The sequence below is a fragment of the Mesoplodon bidens genome, assembly GCF_964165515.1.
Source record: "Mesoplodon bidens genome assembly, chromosome: 7".
NCBI lineage: Eukaryota > Metazoa > Chordata > Mammalia > Artiodactyla > Ziphiidae > Mesoplodon > Mesoplodon bidens.
The window spans coordinates 115,523,877-115,538,993 of NC_138164.1; the positions used below are offsets into that span (position 1 = coordinate 115,523,877).

The 15,117-nt window shown below is 59.1% G+C and overlaps 1 protein-coding gene across 1 annotated transcript in view; it reads left to right on the top strand.

Moving 5' to 3' along the window:
• Positions 1-452: 452 nt before the first annotated feature.
• Positions 453-15,117, top strand: part of MOB2 (MOB kinase activator 2) — a 50,348-nt gene continuing 35,683 nt past the window's right edge. The window contains exon 1 of the mRNA XM_081241235.1: positions 453-545. Coding sequence (XP_081097361.1) covers positions 529-545 — 17 coding nt within the window. The 5' untranslated portion in view covers positions 453-528. The remainder of the gene's footprint in view (positions 546-15,117) is intronic.

The window sequence follows — 15,117 nt, forward strand, 5'->3', positions numbered from 1 at the left end:
TGACATGCGAAGCTTACTGAGCCTGGAGAGAAGCCAGTGGCCGAGGGGACCCGAGGAGGGGGGAGGGGCTGCGGCGTTCTGGCGACATGGGGCGGCCAGGGCGTAGGGGGCAGTATGGGGAGCAGGGGGACAGCGAGATGGGAGGGGACATCCCGGACGTGGGGAGACATCCCGGGTGTGAGGGGACAGTGAGGTGTGAGGGGACAGTGGGGTGTGGGGGGACATCCCGGGGTGTGAGGGGACAGCGGCGTGTGTGGGGACATCCTGGGGTGTGAGGGGACATACCGGGGTGTCAGGGGACATCCCCGCGCAGGCTCCAGGAGGTGGGTCGGTGGGGGACAGGGCTGTAGGGGCGGCAGGGGAGGCCCGGACTACGTTTCCCAGCAGGCAGCGCGCTGCGCGTCACTTCCTTCGGCGCCCGCGGCGCGCGTGTGGGAGTGAGCGAGCGAGTGTTTACTTCCGGCCGCCGCCGCCGCGAGCTGAGGGCCGAGAGAGTCGGGCGGCGGGCGCGGCGGTCCCCGCGCAGCCATGGACTGGCTCATGGGGTGAGTCGGGCGGCGGGGCGGCTGGGTGGCGAGGCTGGCGGGCCGGGCCGCGGGAGGGGCCGCGGGGCGCGCCGCGGGCGGCACCGGTCAAGGGCGTCGGGCCGGGCGGCGCGGGCCGGCGAGGGGCGTCCCCGGGTTGGGCGCGGGGCCGGGGCTCCCCGGAGCGGGGTCGGGGCCGGGCCGGGAGCGGGGCCGCGTCCGGCCTGCAGTCGGCGCCCGCGCGGAGCGTCGCGTCCCGGGAGCCGGCCCCGGGCAGGCAGCCACACCTCGCCGCTGGGTGTCGGGCGGCGGGGGAGGTCGGACGGAGGCTGCTCTCGCCGGTCGCCGCGGCGAACTTGCTTCGGAAAGAGATAACTTTGACGCCGGCAGAGAACAGCCCCTTAAAAAACGAGGGAAAAGAAGCAAAACCACCCAACTCTGCCAACGTCCGCCGGGGCGAGGTCGGCGGGGCCGGGGTGCGATCGGCGTCTCCGCGGGCGGCCGCCGCAGGGCGGGGTAGGAAGGAAGCATCAGCACCGGAGCCTGGGCTGGGCCCTCCCTCTCGTCGGCGTGTGTGTTGGGCTTGCTGGAAGTTAGATAAACGTATAGGACGTCACGTCGTCTTCAACAAGTAATTCTCCCTAAAAACATCACTTTTTTTCTTTTCTTTCTCTTTTTTTTTTTTTTTTTTTTTTTTACTTTTTGAGGATCGAGAAGGGCTGGCACTTTTCGCCCAGTAGCGTGGTCCTCCATCCGATCTGTGCCCAGCTCTGGTTTGTATAGCACCCCTCTGGAATTTAGTTACTCCGGGAGCTTGGGGTGGGAGTGAGGAAGCGGTTGCTGTGTCCTTGGCCTCGACCGGTGGAAGGGCTTGTCTGGACACTGAAGTCCGGGAAGGGAGGTGAAAGGTCCGATGTACGTTTCGTGTCAGTGTCTGTCAGGCCCTTTCGGGGTGTAAGCAGAGTGGAGGGTGCTGTCTGTCGGTGTAGTCAGGGACATGAATGAGACCCATCCTTCCCGGCAGGTTGGGTGGAGTTTAGTGAAGGGGGAGACCAGACAGCGTGAAGGATGAAAAAAGAGGCCAAAGAGTTGCAGAGTGTGACGGGGTAGACCTGGAGCCAGAGCGCAGGGCTGAGGGCGGCATGTGGGTGATGCAGGCGGCCAGCCGTGGGGCAGGGCCGCTCACCTGGCTTCTTGCAGAGGCAGCACTACCGTCCCAGCCCCACTGCTTGTTAGCTGTGTGACTCTAGGTGGTTACTTCTTCTCCAGACCTGCTTTGAAACAGTCATTTGTAAAGTGGAAATCATGGTCCTTGCAGCATGGTGTTGTGGAAGGGTCCTCTAGAGCGTTTACCACAGTGCCTGGCATTGGTGGATGCTGGTTACTGTTAGTAAGGAGAGATGTTTGTAGGAGGCCTTCGTAACCCACGGGCACCAAGCGTTGAGGGCAGACAGCTGTGTTTGCTTTATTTTGAACCATAGATGCTTGCTTTCTGTGTTTATCAGGGGGGACTGCTCTGGAGGCTACCCGGCCTCCCGGGAGTCGGTTTCAGGGAAGTAGGCTATTGACTGGCTGAGTTGAATTAACAGGGCTTAGGGTCCGAGGGACCAGCCCGATCAGCTGGGTTGCCGAGGGGGCAGCTGACTGTATTTTGTCTGTGTGTGGTTGTTATGTGCTCACGTCCATAAGAAGCAGGTACTCTGTGCCTGGAAACTGACCAGCAGTCCGTTTTTTTAACTGCCTGAGGTCTGTGCTTTATGGACTTCATTGTCATTGTTGTGAACAACCAGAAATTTTCCACAGCTGTAGACTTAGAAGGCTCTGGCTCTCGAGGCGCTTGTCAGGGCTGTCTGGGTAAGATCAGCGGAGCCCTTACCTCCCCGTCGGGGGGAGGCCGGGCCCAGTGTTGGAGGAAGACAGCTTCGAAAGGGACGGGCTTGGAGCCGCTGCCTCTGTGGTCTCTGCGGAGGGAAGGGAACATTCGCTGCCGACTGGATGTAAAGTAGGCAGTTCTGAAAGGGAACTAGAGATCTCCAAAGAGGGGTTAGGATGGAGTTTGCTTACCTTCGTGCATGTGTTTTTAAACTTGGTGGATTGCATATCAGACTTGGTGAATCATGACTTCTTTAACAGTTCCTTAACTATGAACCACCCCCCTTAAAAAAAAAAAAGTGGAACAATCTCAGTAGTCAAGTTCTCATCTTGTCCAGAGCATGTTTCCAGGGTGGTGTCTGAGTATGCTAGGGCTGGGAGGGCCCCGGTGTCCCTCTGTCCCTCCCACAAGTTTACTGAGTATCTGCTGTGAAGTATGAGGATGCAGAGACCCCAGCTCTCCCCCTCTGGTCCACCTGCCACTCCGCCTGGCCCCTCTTGTGAGCAGAGCCAGCCGGCGGCACGTGAAGGGCCTGGCTCCTGCCAGACGCCCTCTACACGCTTAGTGCTGGGACCTCAGTTAATCCTTAGCCAGGTTTCAGCCTGGAAGAATTGAGGAAATGTGTGATTTTTTACTGTTTCTTGATATTTTTATTAATTCACATCATTCAGTGTCAACCAGTTTGTTTGGAATAGAGTTCTCATGTTTTTAATGTCTTTTGTTCTTTTTAAAAGAAGTTTCTTTGCATTTGTTCGTCACGGGGGACAAAGTATGGGCTCAGCTGTAGTGGCAAACGGTGCGCCCTCCTCCTCCTCTTCTGATCAGTGTCATGACCAGAAGAGCAGTTTACAGATGTTCGAGTGAGACCACACCTTCCCTGTCACCGTAAGGGCCTTGCTGAGTAATGCTGGCAGCCTTATCTTCAGTCTCCCTGCCGTGTGTGAGGAAAGGGAGGCCTGCAGGAAGCCTGCTTGAGGAAGCTAGAAAGAAAGCCAGCATGTTACAGCTTGCTGCTGGACTTTGCTGGGGCTCACTTGCAGGAGAGTTTTGCGACGGGCGGCTCGCATCCGTCATCTTACTGTACGTTTCCTCTGCTTGGCATTGAGCACCGAGGTGTGTGGTAATTATTTTCCTCTGTTTTTACAAAAGTAATTTCTAACTTGAAAAGGGTTGCGCTTCTTTTGTAGGTCACCTCTGGGGTCCTTGGTTCTACCCGTTCTGGACAGCAGCTGACAGGGTGGCACCCTTGCCCAGAGCAGAAGCTGCATGAGCTGGGGCAGGAAGGGAGCCACCCCGCAGAGCGTGGTAGTTTGGGGAGAACTTTTGTCCTGCCCTCAACTGGCCGTGGCAGGCATCTGTGAGCGGACGATAGGCGTGTGGTTTACATTTTACCCGACAAAGCTGGGTCCAGGAGCTTCCCAGCCAGCATCTGGGAATATAGAAGAGGAAACACACTTCCTCCACTCCTGGGGGCCTACGGGGTGAAGTTTGCAGGGACCTGCCCGCCCGCGCCCTCTAGCCCAGCCCGCACCCTGCGAGCCCCTTGCTGGGGCCGCTCGGGCCTTGACGTCAGCACCTCCTTTCCTCCCCGGGGCCAGATTGAGTTGGGGTGAGGCGCAGGGTAGGGCTTCCTGGCTCTGGCCAGAGGAGACAGGCCTCCTGGCCTGGCGATTCACTCCGCAGGGCAGTGGAGTTGGCACTCTTGGGCAGTGCCCAGGGTGTGCTATGCGGTCGGGGGCTTTCAGGCCTGATGGATCTGCCGGCAGGAATCTTGTGCTCAGGTGAAGGGGATCCAGCCCCGTGGATGCCACCTCTGCGGGCATTTGAACCGGGTGTTGATGACTTTCCCTTGGCACTTGGCCTCTGGGGAGGGCGTCGCGGTGGCTGGCAGTCAAATCCCATATGAAGGCACACAGGCTGAGCTTGCTCGATTCTCTAGGGTTTTGGGTTTTTTTTTAACAGCCTCATTGAGGTATAATTTACCTACCATAAAGTTTACTTGCTTTAAGTGTACAATTAAGTAATTTTTAGTAAAATTACAGAGTTGTGTGACCATCACCACAGTTTAGTGTGAGAATGTTGGCCTCACCCCCGAAAGAAATCTCTTGTTCAGTGGCTCCCTGTTCCCTCCCTGACCCTAGGCAATCACTGATTTACTTTCCATCTCTACAGATTTGCCTATTCTGGGCATTTCTTATGGAAATGGAATGGAATCACAACACATGGTCTTCTGTGACCAGTTCACTTCGCTTAATGTTGTGAAAGTTCATCGGTGGTGTTGCTGGTGTCAACTGTCCTTTTTGTTGACAAATGATATTCCATGGTGTGGAAATACGCATGTGTTGCCTCTCCACTGACACCTGGATTGTTCCTGCTTTTTGCTAATCCTGAAAGATGCTGCTGTGACCCAGCCTCTTCCAGCCGTGAGCCGGACCACTTCCTGCCGGGAGACCTCCAGTCCCGACGGCGTTCACCGTCTGTCCTGGGCCAGACCCCGAGGTCAGGATCAGTGTCCCCGACGGAGAAGACAGTCTGCGCTCTGTCAGGCTGGGCAGGAGGAGCAAATGATGCGGGCGGCAGAGGACAGGCCGGGAGGGCGGCTTGGGAGGGTGCACAGGAGTTTTCCAAGCAGAAGGGAGGAAAGGTCGCGGCCCAGGAAGGAGGAACGGCATGCGCAAAGGCACAGAGGCACGAAGAGAAAAACTGCGGCCAGTGGGCCCTGGAACCTGTGGTTGTAGGGCACATGCAGGGGCAGCTGCTTTCCAGGCAGGCAGTCACTGTGGCCTGGGTGTGTGGCAGTGCTTGCCTGGGGCCAGGGTGCGTTCAGATCCCTTTAAAGAGGGCCACGGTCACACGGAGCCCTTGCAGAATGAGCCCCACGTGCCTGGACACTCTTGGCAACACGTCATTTCTCATTTGTCCCCCTGCTTGGGGTGTCTGCAGGGAACCCTTGCACAAGTGTCCCCAGGGACCCACCGGAGCACCGCAGGGAGGCTCTGCGGGGTGGGCAGGGCCCGGGGCAGCCGCAGTGCCCTGTTCCAGCCTCTGTCCTGGCTTCTCATCCCCAGGTGTCACTGTCTGCTGGGCTCACTGAGGCCTCTTCTCAGGATGCTGGGATAGCCGGGCGGCACTGGGGCGCTGGCTGCTGGACTTGTTGTCCAGAGCTCATGGTGTCCTGGGAGGGGTTCCCTCGAGTGGGTGCTGGAGGCTGCCTCTGTGGGGATGCCTCTGTTGATATTCTCGCTGTCCCAGCCTGTCCCACATTGTCCTTGCTGTGGTCCTGGAAACTTAGACGCACCCAAGCGCACGTTCTTGATTGTGTCGGGGACGGGCCTGCATGGCCTGGGAGGGAGGCCGAGCCCAGGCATAGGTGTGCTCGGGGGGCACCCTGTTTGCCTGGGTTGGGTGCGTCGGCCCTGCAGGCTGGTCTGGGAGCTGGTCTCAGTGCCCAGTGGTGACTTCTGTGCGTGTCCCCCGCCAGCAGTGGCCGTGTCCGGAAGAGGCGGTGGCGCGGGCTGTTCCCAGCTGACTTGGCTGGAGGGCCTGCCGTTCTTTGTCTTCCTCGTGTTTGTTTTTCTTTCTGCACAGGATTTCTCCCGGCCCGGGTACCCCCGGCGGTGTGCAGGGCTGTTCTGTGAGATGGACCCTGGGGACATGGGAGTAGGAACAGTTGGAACCAGAGGATAGAAGGCGGATACTTAAGGAGAAGACGAGGAGGTCGTTGGTGGGTGACTGGGCCACGTGTGACCCATGGTCCTGTTTGAGCGGAGCCGTGTGGCTTTGGGCCGTGGCCACGTTCTCGTCGCCTGGTTTTCTTCTCTTTGAAGAAGTTTCTTTTGCCGGTGGGAGAGAGCTGCTGTGCACGGTCACCCGTGGTGGAACATGCGTGCGTCTCCCTGCAGTGGTTTGCATGTGTGTCCCGGGGATGATGCCGCACGGAGGCGCGGAGCTCCCACGGAGGGATCCAGGCCATGCTGGGAAGCAGGGTGGAATCTGGTGGGCGGGTGCTCGAGAGCCATTTTAGTAGGGCTTCTGGAGCATCTTTGAAAAGGTGCCATTTGAGCTAAGACCTGGGGAGGTGAGAGATGGGAACAGGGCTCGGGGGCTGGATGGTTTGGGGTTTGAATCCCGACTACAGCTTCACGAGTCATCCTGTTTTACCTCCCCAAGCCTCAGTTTCATTGTCTGTGAAATGGGCATAGTAGTAACCTTCCCAGCGGGTGGTGGTGGGATTTTATGAGGTGTCCACCGTGGAGAAGGCCCTGTGTCCCCTCAGAGTGAGGTGGGGCTTACCTGGCAAGGCGGCGCCTGCATGAAAATTGAGTGCAAGGCCTCCGCACCCTGCGGCCCCCAGGCCACCTTGTCACTATCACCTCTGCCCTGCCCTTGGAGTGCTGCTGTGGCAAGGACCCAGCCCTGTGTCCCGATGCACGGCTGCCCTCAGCCCCGCAGCCCAGGCTTCTGCAGTAGGTCTGGCTCTCAGGGTGACTTGGGCAGAAGGCGAGGGGTCGAGGGGTCAGGGGCTTGGCCCCCTGGAGGCCGCTTGATCCCATTCCCTGCCAATGGCGCCTTCCATCTGTAACCTGCCTGCTCCCGGTCCCCTGGTGGTGCCACACCCACCTTCCCCCGCCAGATGCCAGTGCTGAGTGTCACTCTGGCGCTGATCCCGGGGTGGCGGGAAGGGCGTGGCCTGAACTGGCTCACCCGGTCCGCTCTCCCGCCCCCCTGGGTGCTGCGGGAGCGCCCTGGCCACCCCTCGTGTCTCCTCTCCTGCCGGGATGGCGGAGCTCGGTATGGAAGGTAGAAGGTGCTGTGGTGGCCTGCTGTCGGTCCACGCCTGCTGCACTGAGAGTCTGTCCTGGGCTGCCAGAGGGCCATGTGCAGAGGGCGCAGGCCTGGCCTGCCAGGCTGGCTCTCCAGCAGCTGTGTCCTCCTCAGATCCCGCACTCGGATCCCCGCGTTGGTGCGGTCCAGCTGTGGTCGTGACAGGCCTCTTTGGCCTGTTCCCCGGGTTCCTCAGGACTGAGGGTTGCAGAGGGGGCATAGAGGAAGCGGTTATCACCTGTCCCAGCTGCTCATTAGTGAGACGCTTCCAAAATAAATAGGCCTCTGGGTGGTGGCAGTTTCTATTCCACAGGGTGGGGCTGCCTCCCTCTTCCTGCCAGCCTGCAGGCTGATGGGAGCCACAGACCCCCGGGCAGAGCCTCTTCCTGCAGGCTTCTCAGAAGTGATGCTGGGCCCTATCTCCCACGGGGAGGGTGTTCTCGGGGCGCGCCGGGGGCTGCAGAGGAGGCCTCCACGCTGGGTTCTCTAGCTGAGTGTGGACTCCTCCTTCCCTACTTCCAGGCTGGCTCAGCAGGTGTCACGGCCCGAGCAGGTCCTCAGCGTGGCCCAGGGAACGCCCTCAGGGAGGAAGAGTGTCTGGAGGCGTGGGGCTGCGCCCACTCTGGCCCTCACTGCCTCAGCCAAGGCTTCTGAGTGGAAGGAAAATGTGGAAACCTTACGACAGGGGCTTCGGAGTGGCCGGGCTGTTCCCACAGGACGGGGCTCACCGCGCCTCCAGAGTGCTCACTGCCTGCTCAGAGATCTTCGTGCTTTTCAGTGGTTTGGGTCAGGCCTCTCCTCGGGGCAGCTCTCCCTGTCGGGCCCTTTCTCTGCACCCCTATGGGCTGCTTAACCCGGCTTGGCTTCCTTGGCTGCTCATCAAAACAGACCCGTGACTTGTTTACAAGGACTCTTCTGATTCAACAGATGGAGATGCCGGCCCAGTGGCCCCCGGGCAGGGCGGGGGACGGAGGTGCCTGGAGGTGATGTTTACTGAGTGGGGTCCCCCCAGCCCAGCAGGCGGACGGGAGACAGCCGGACGCCCCCACCACTGCAGCTTTATCTCGGTGGGGCCTTCCTAACAGCTGCTGGGGGCTGGGAGCAGAGGCGTGGGGAGTGGGGTGGGCAGGAGGACCCAGCTCGTGGCCTTCATAACGTCCCTTACCCCGCCACCCGCGCCCCGTAGGAGTGGGAGGGAGCCAGTTCCCTTGCCGGGGCGGGTGGAGGGCATGGTCCCACACGATCCAGAGGCCCCTGACGCAGGCTGGGGGGCCGCCAGTGAGGACAGGCGAGGTTGGCGTTCTTTGTATGTCCCCGTGTGCATTAGTGCTGGTAGGGACCGGAGGAGAGGTGGGCTTAGCGGGCACTCGGCCCCTGCACTCTGCTGGCCTCGGTGGGCGGGGGGAAGACGGCACTCTCGGGGTGTCGTCAGCCCGCTGGAAACTGAGTCTCTGGCTGCTCAGAGAGGGGGACCTGAGGCTTTGAGTTCTCTTCTCAGACTGTTTCCTGTGGCCCCGCGTTGATGCCGCGAAGGGACCCAGAGACACTGAGCCTGGCGGCACCGAGTTGCTTTCCTCACCTACCGGGCTGTGCCTGTGAAGGGCCAGCGCTGACTCGTGCCCACTTTTGGCTCCAGGGACTGGTGCGTTGGCAGCTCGGGACCTGGTCCCTGCGTCAGGTGAGGGACCCTCCCGTTGCCGTCCCCACGAGCGGGCTGCCTGCCAGTGGGTCTCCACCTGGAGCGGTCTCACCTTCCAGGGACACTGGGCAGGACCTGGAGGTGTGGTGGGGCGTTGCTGCTGGCCCCTAGTGGGTGGGGACCAGGGATGCTGCTCGGCATCCTGCAGTGCAGGTGAGGAAGGTGTGGGTTAGTCTGCGTCTCCTCGCGGGAGGGCTGGAGCGGGAGCTGCTCGTGTGCGCGGGCCGCGCGGGCTTCCCTAGTGCGTCGTCGGCCTGCTCTTGGCTCCGTGGTCTAGCTTCTTATGCCTGGGGTGAGTTCTTTCTACTTTAACGGTATTAAATCCCAAGTATTAAGATGATAGAACTTGTTCTTAAAGAGACTGCTGAGAGCAGAGGGAGGGACTGGGAGTCGCTGGAACCCGGGCAGCGGGTGCTGTCTCACCGGCCCCTCCCGGCCAGCTGTGCTTCCCTTGGGCATGAGTTCTGCTGGCAGATGAGGGGACGGTGGGTGCGGCTGTGCTGGGAACCTGACCAGGGAACACAGACGGGTCGGGGCTGTCTGTGCACCAGGAGGCCCGAGTGAGCAGTGGGACAGCGAGTTGCATGTGCGTGTGTCTGGGCCAGGAGAGCCCCGGGACCTGTGTGTGCGTCTCTGGGCTGTGGCCTGGGCAGGGCTGTAGGGACAGACCAGAGCTTGTGCGCCCTGCCCTTTTCCTTCCTGGCTGCGTGTGAGCCCACACACGTGCACACACACACACACACACACACACACACAGGCGTGGGGACTGTGTGCGCCGTTTAGTTGATTCTGTTGGGAAAGAAATTCCATCCGTGCTGCCATCACGAAGTGTTCAGGAGGCCCTTGCTGGTCGGGGCTGCGTGTGGTTGCCGAGGCCGTGGAGAAGATGGCAGGCAGTGGGCGCAGTGGTGACACGGAGAGCTTGGAGCAGTGTCGTCCTCCAAGGAGCCCAGGTGAGCTTGGGATGCCCCCAGGCCCCTCTCGGGAGCTCTGCACGTCAGGAGTTCAGGGCTGAGCCGTCCCGAGCCTGGCGTTCACCAACCCTGCAGAACACTCACGCGCGCCACCCTCTTCCCCGTCCCACTGCCCTTGTTCTCTCTTAGCTGTTGAAAGTGACGAATGAACAGAAAAGGAGTCAAAAGAAGAAAATCCAGGCCTTGGATCACCCCCTGGGCTGCCGTGCCTTTCACTCCTCCCCGGGTGCCTTTCACTCCTCCCCGGAGGGCTGGCGTCCTCTCAGAGGAACTTCTTGCTGAGAGTGTGGGGCGGGTCATGCTTGGTGACTTTCCTTCCGTGTCCTGGATGAGCTGCGTGGCATCCAGGGGCCGGAGGGGCTTCAGCGGGCGTGCAGGGCTGAGCCTACCCATCTTCCTGGGAATCACCGACACGGGGTGTGCACTGGGGACCGCTGGGGCCGCGGCTTTTTCACAGGACAGGGCTCGCTCTCTGCCACGAGAGGAGTGTTTTCTGTTGGCCGAGGGTCCTGTGCCCTGCTCGCCCGACGATACCTGTAGCAGGTGCTTCCCATTTCGGGTGTTCGTCTTCTCTCCCAGACCCACAGGTAGCCTCGCTCCCTCGGCACGGGAGCAGGCGGGTAGGCACCAGGGCACCCCGAGCCAGCCTGTGGGCAGCTGGCTGCGGGGCATCAGCCCTGCAGGGTCCGGTCCCAGGAGGGGGTGCCGGCCAGGAGGGCTGAGCGCCCACTCCGTGTGCTGTCTGCAGGTCAGGTGATCTTGAGGTCACGATTGCTTTCCGAGCTCGGGCACCCGGATCAGGGGAGGGGGGGCTCCCAGCCCCTGCCCTGCAGACTGGTTTTGGCTGGGACATGTTTTCTGGGAGGTGCCTGGTATGTGGCAGGTGTTCTTGTGACCGCAGTCAGGTTTACTAGCTTCAGGGATGCAGACGTGCTCACGCCCCATAGAGCATTAAAAGCACCGAGTGCATGCGCTGGTGGTCTCGCGGGTCGTGCCCGTCATCACGCAGGCTGTCCCTGCTGCCTCCCTGCCCGGCCTGCTGCCTGCCTCCGAAGCAGAGCGTCGGATTGGATCCGGGTTGCCACCTGCGGTGGGCCCTGCGTCTCAGGGTGCTGTTTGCAGAGCGCTGCACCGCCCCACATCCGCTCTGTGCTGTCCGAGTGAGACCCAGGCGCTTCTCTGGACGTGGGCACTGCAGCAGGGACTGAGAAATGCCTTGTGGTAAAAAACCCTTGTTTTCTAGTACATTCTCATGTTCCCGCTGGAAGGCCTCCTACCTTTTTGGCTGAAGAAGTGCAGGGCTCAGCTGAGTTCTGTCAGGAGCTCCCGGCATTTATAATTCATGTGAAAATAAATGTGTCCTCTTGTCATGACCTTGCTGGCTTTCATGCACTTCCTCCCAGGCCAACCTAGTGCAGCCGGGTTTTAAGGATGCATGATCGTCAGCCCCACGAGGCAGGAACGATCCGTACATCCTTGCTCGTGTGAAGCCGCGGCGGGGTTGGGGGGAGCTGTGCTTCCTCTTGGGGTGCTTTGTTTTTTCTTGTGTGTCACCTCCTCATGGGACTTGTGGTTGTAGGTGGGAGCACTGGTCGTTTGCCGGCCCCTGAGTCTGAACTGTCACCAGGACGGCAGTGGGGCCTGTTGTTCACGGCAGATGTCCCCTCTCTCCTGAGATGGCTCCACGCCAGGGCGCAGCGCTGCCACCCTGATGGTGGAGCCTGTGCCCCTGGGGGCGTCAGTGGAGCTCATGTCCCACTCATGCAAGATCCAGGGCCTGCCCAGACACCAAGCTGGAGTCCCTCCCTGCCTCGCCCCACCGGGGCCCCGCGTGGCCATCCACACAGCACGGGGTTGGGGGGACGTGCATAACGCCGACCTGGAAGCAGGTCTGTGCCCCCTGGAAGCCCTCCCTTCTCTGCTCTGCTCGGGGACTGGGGCGATTCCAGTTTACCTCCCAGCTGGAGACCTCCCCAGGCTGCACGTGTGCTCCGTGGGACCTGCGTGGTCTTTTTCTGGATGGAGCAGCTCTGCTGTGTGCCGGGGGCGTGGGGTTGGAGTGGCAGGGGCCTGAGGGGTCTGCTGTCGGCATCCGCCCTGCCTCAGGTCCACCTCCTCCTGCGTGCGGATCCTCCCTGCTCCCATCAGCACAGGCAGGACCCGTGGGGACAGGGCTGGCCGAGGGCTGGTGTTGGTGGCAGTGCAGGTGGTGGTCAGAGACACTGCCTCTGCCATCTCACAGACTGGCCTCCGGTCCCCCGTCCACCACCAGCTGTGTGACCTTGGCTGCTGTGTCAGGTCTCCAAGCCTCAAGCACTCCCCATGTGTGGGGGCGTTGGCACCTCGCTGGCAGGCGGCGGTGTCCTGGTGTCTGTTCCTGTCATGCCTGCTGCGGTGACTATGTGGTGGGAACAGGCACTGCTGTGAGGGATGTGGTGGCCGCGTCTCCACGGTGCCCTCTCCCTGCGTTTACCCGCGGTGGGGGGATGTCAGGGCTGGGCGCACAGCTGTGCTTCCATGGCATACGTGGACCTTCAGGAATCAGCGCCTGTGGCGCTACAGGGGGGCGATGCCGGTGCTGGGCTTGGGCTGGCTGTCCCCAGGGGAGGGAGGCCATGGGACTGGACGGTGGGGTGGGGGTGTAGTGAGGGAGCTGCCCCGCCCTGTGACTCTTCCCAGAGCTGGGGAACTGTGGGGCCACAGGTCACTGGTCTTTGAGTCGGCTCTGATAGTTAAGGTGTAGGACCAGGACACCTGCACCTGCATATGTCCCCAGCTTTCTGCCGATTCGCTACAGTTGGGGTCACAGGATCCTCCTGGTCACACAGCAGATGGGAGAGCAGTGGTAATCACGGGCCCCTGCTGGCCTCCGGGAGCTGCGTGCACCTGCCAGGAGCAGTTCACAGGCAGCACGGCACTGCGCTTTTCCGTCTCTCATCCCTTTCCCGGAAGTCCGGGTCACTTGGTTTCTAACAAAAACAATAAAATGTCCCCTAAAATGACGTTTGGAGGGTCTGGGGTGGAGACTGCACTCTTTGGCCTGTGTGCCTGGGCCTAGAGCCTGACTGCTCACACACCCTACGGTCCTGGTCACAGGGCCTGATTCAGAAGCCAGTTGTGGGTGGTGTGACCACATGAGGGTCACAACTTCACTGGGCTCCCTCCAGTCAGTCCCATGGTTCCCTGGGCTGACCCAGCTCCCGGGCCACAGGCTCTTCTAGACCCGGGCACCCGTGGGTGGAGTTGGGGAGCGTGTCTTTGTCTTTGGCTCAGATCTTCCGCAAACCACCAGCGTACTGACCGTGTTGTACTGCTGCTTAAAAGACCCTCTGAGGCTTCCCTGGTGGCGCAGTGGTTGAGAGCCCACCTGCCGATGCAGGGGACGCGGGTTCGTGCCCCAGTCCGCAAAGATCCCACGTGCCGCGGAGCGGCTGGGCCCGTGAGCCATGGCCGCTGAGCCTGCGCGTCCGGACCCTGTGCTCCGCAACAGGAGACGCCACAACAGTGAGAGGCCCGCGTACCTCAAAAAAAAAAAAAAGACCCTCTGGGGCTTCCCTGGTGGCGCAGTGGTTGAGAGTCTGCCTGCCGATGCAGGGGACACGGGTTCGTGCCCCAGTCCGCGAAGATCCCACGTGCCGCGGAGCGGCTGGGCCTGTGAGCCATGGCTGCTGAGCCTGAGCGTCCGGAGCCTGTGCTCCACAACAGGAGACGCCACAACAGTGAGAGGCCCGCGTACCGCAAACAAACAAACAAACAAAAAAGACCCTCTGGACCTCCTTGCCTAAGGGATGAAGTCCCCATTTCCCTCCATCCCTGACCCCCAACCCATGGGTGCCCGTTGCACTACAGCCTGGTCAGGCATCTGATGTATCCTCTTCAGCCAAGACCCCTGGCCTGTGCTCACGCTGTCTCCTTGGCCTGGAGAGCCTGCCGTCTGCCTGCCTGACTCCTGTGTGGCTTTCTGGCCATGGGCTCCTAGAACATTTGACCTCCAGCTTCAGGGCCCAGTCACAAATGGGGGCAAGAATGAAGCTTCCCACCTGTCTTCTTAAAGATGCTTGCCCTGTCTGTTAGAAAGAGAAATTAAGAAAATGATCACATTTGCAATAACATCAGAAAGAATAAAATGTTTATGAATAAACTAAGCAGGTGAAAGATCTGTATGCTGAAAACTATAAGACATTGATGAAAGAAATTGAAGAAGACATAAAAGATATTCTGTGTTCATGGATTGGAAGAATTAATATTGTTAAAATGTCCACACTACTCAAAGCAGTCTACAGATTCGGTGTAATCACTATCAAAATTCCAATGGCATTTTTCACAGAAATATAAAAAATAATTCTAAAATTTGTATGGAGCCACAAAAGACCCCAAAGCAATCTTGAGAGAGAAGAACAAAATTGGAGGGATCACCGTCAGTTATTTCAAACTATATTATAAAGCTACAATAATCAAAACAGTATGGTATTGGCATAAAAACAGACATAAAGATCAATGGAACAGAAGACAGAGCCCAGAAATGAACCCATGTGTATATGGTCAACTAATTTACAACAAAGGAGCCAAGAATATACAGCGGGGAGAGGACAGTCTCTTTAATAAACGGTACTGGGAAAACTTGACATCCACATTGAAAAGAATTAAACTGGACCACTTTCTTATGCCACACACAAAAATGAACTCAAAATGGATTAAAGATTTGAACGTAAGACCTGAAACCATAAAACTTATAGAAGAAAACATAGGCAGTATGTTGACATTGGTCTTGGTGATGATTTTTTTGCCTCTGACACCAAAAGTAAAGGCCACAAAAGCAAAAATAAACAAGTGGGACTACATGAAACTAAAACCATCTGCATGGCAAAGGAGACCATCAACAAATGAAAAGACAACCTAGGGAATGGGAGAAAATATTGGCAAACCACACATGTGATAAGAAAGTTAATATCCAAAATATACAAAGAGCTAAAATGTACAAAAGACCTAAATAGACATTTCTCCAAAGAAAATACACAGATGGCCAAGAGGTATATGAAAAGATGCTCAACATCGCCAGTCATCAGGAAAACACAAATCAAAACCACAAAGCGATACCACCTCACAGCTGTCAGAATGGCCATCATCAGAAAGAGAGGAGGCATCAAGAGTTGGCGTGGGTGTAGAGAGAGGGGAAGCCTCGTGCCCTGCTGGTGGGAGCGTAACTCGGTGCAGCCACTGTGG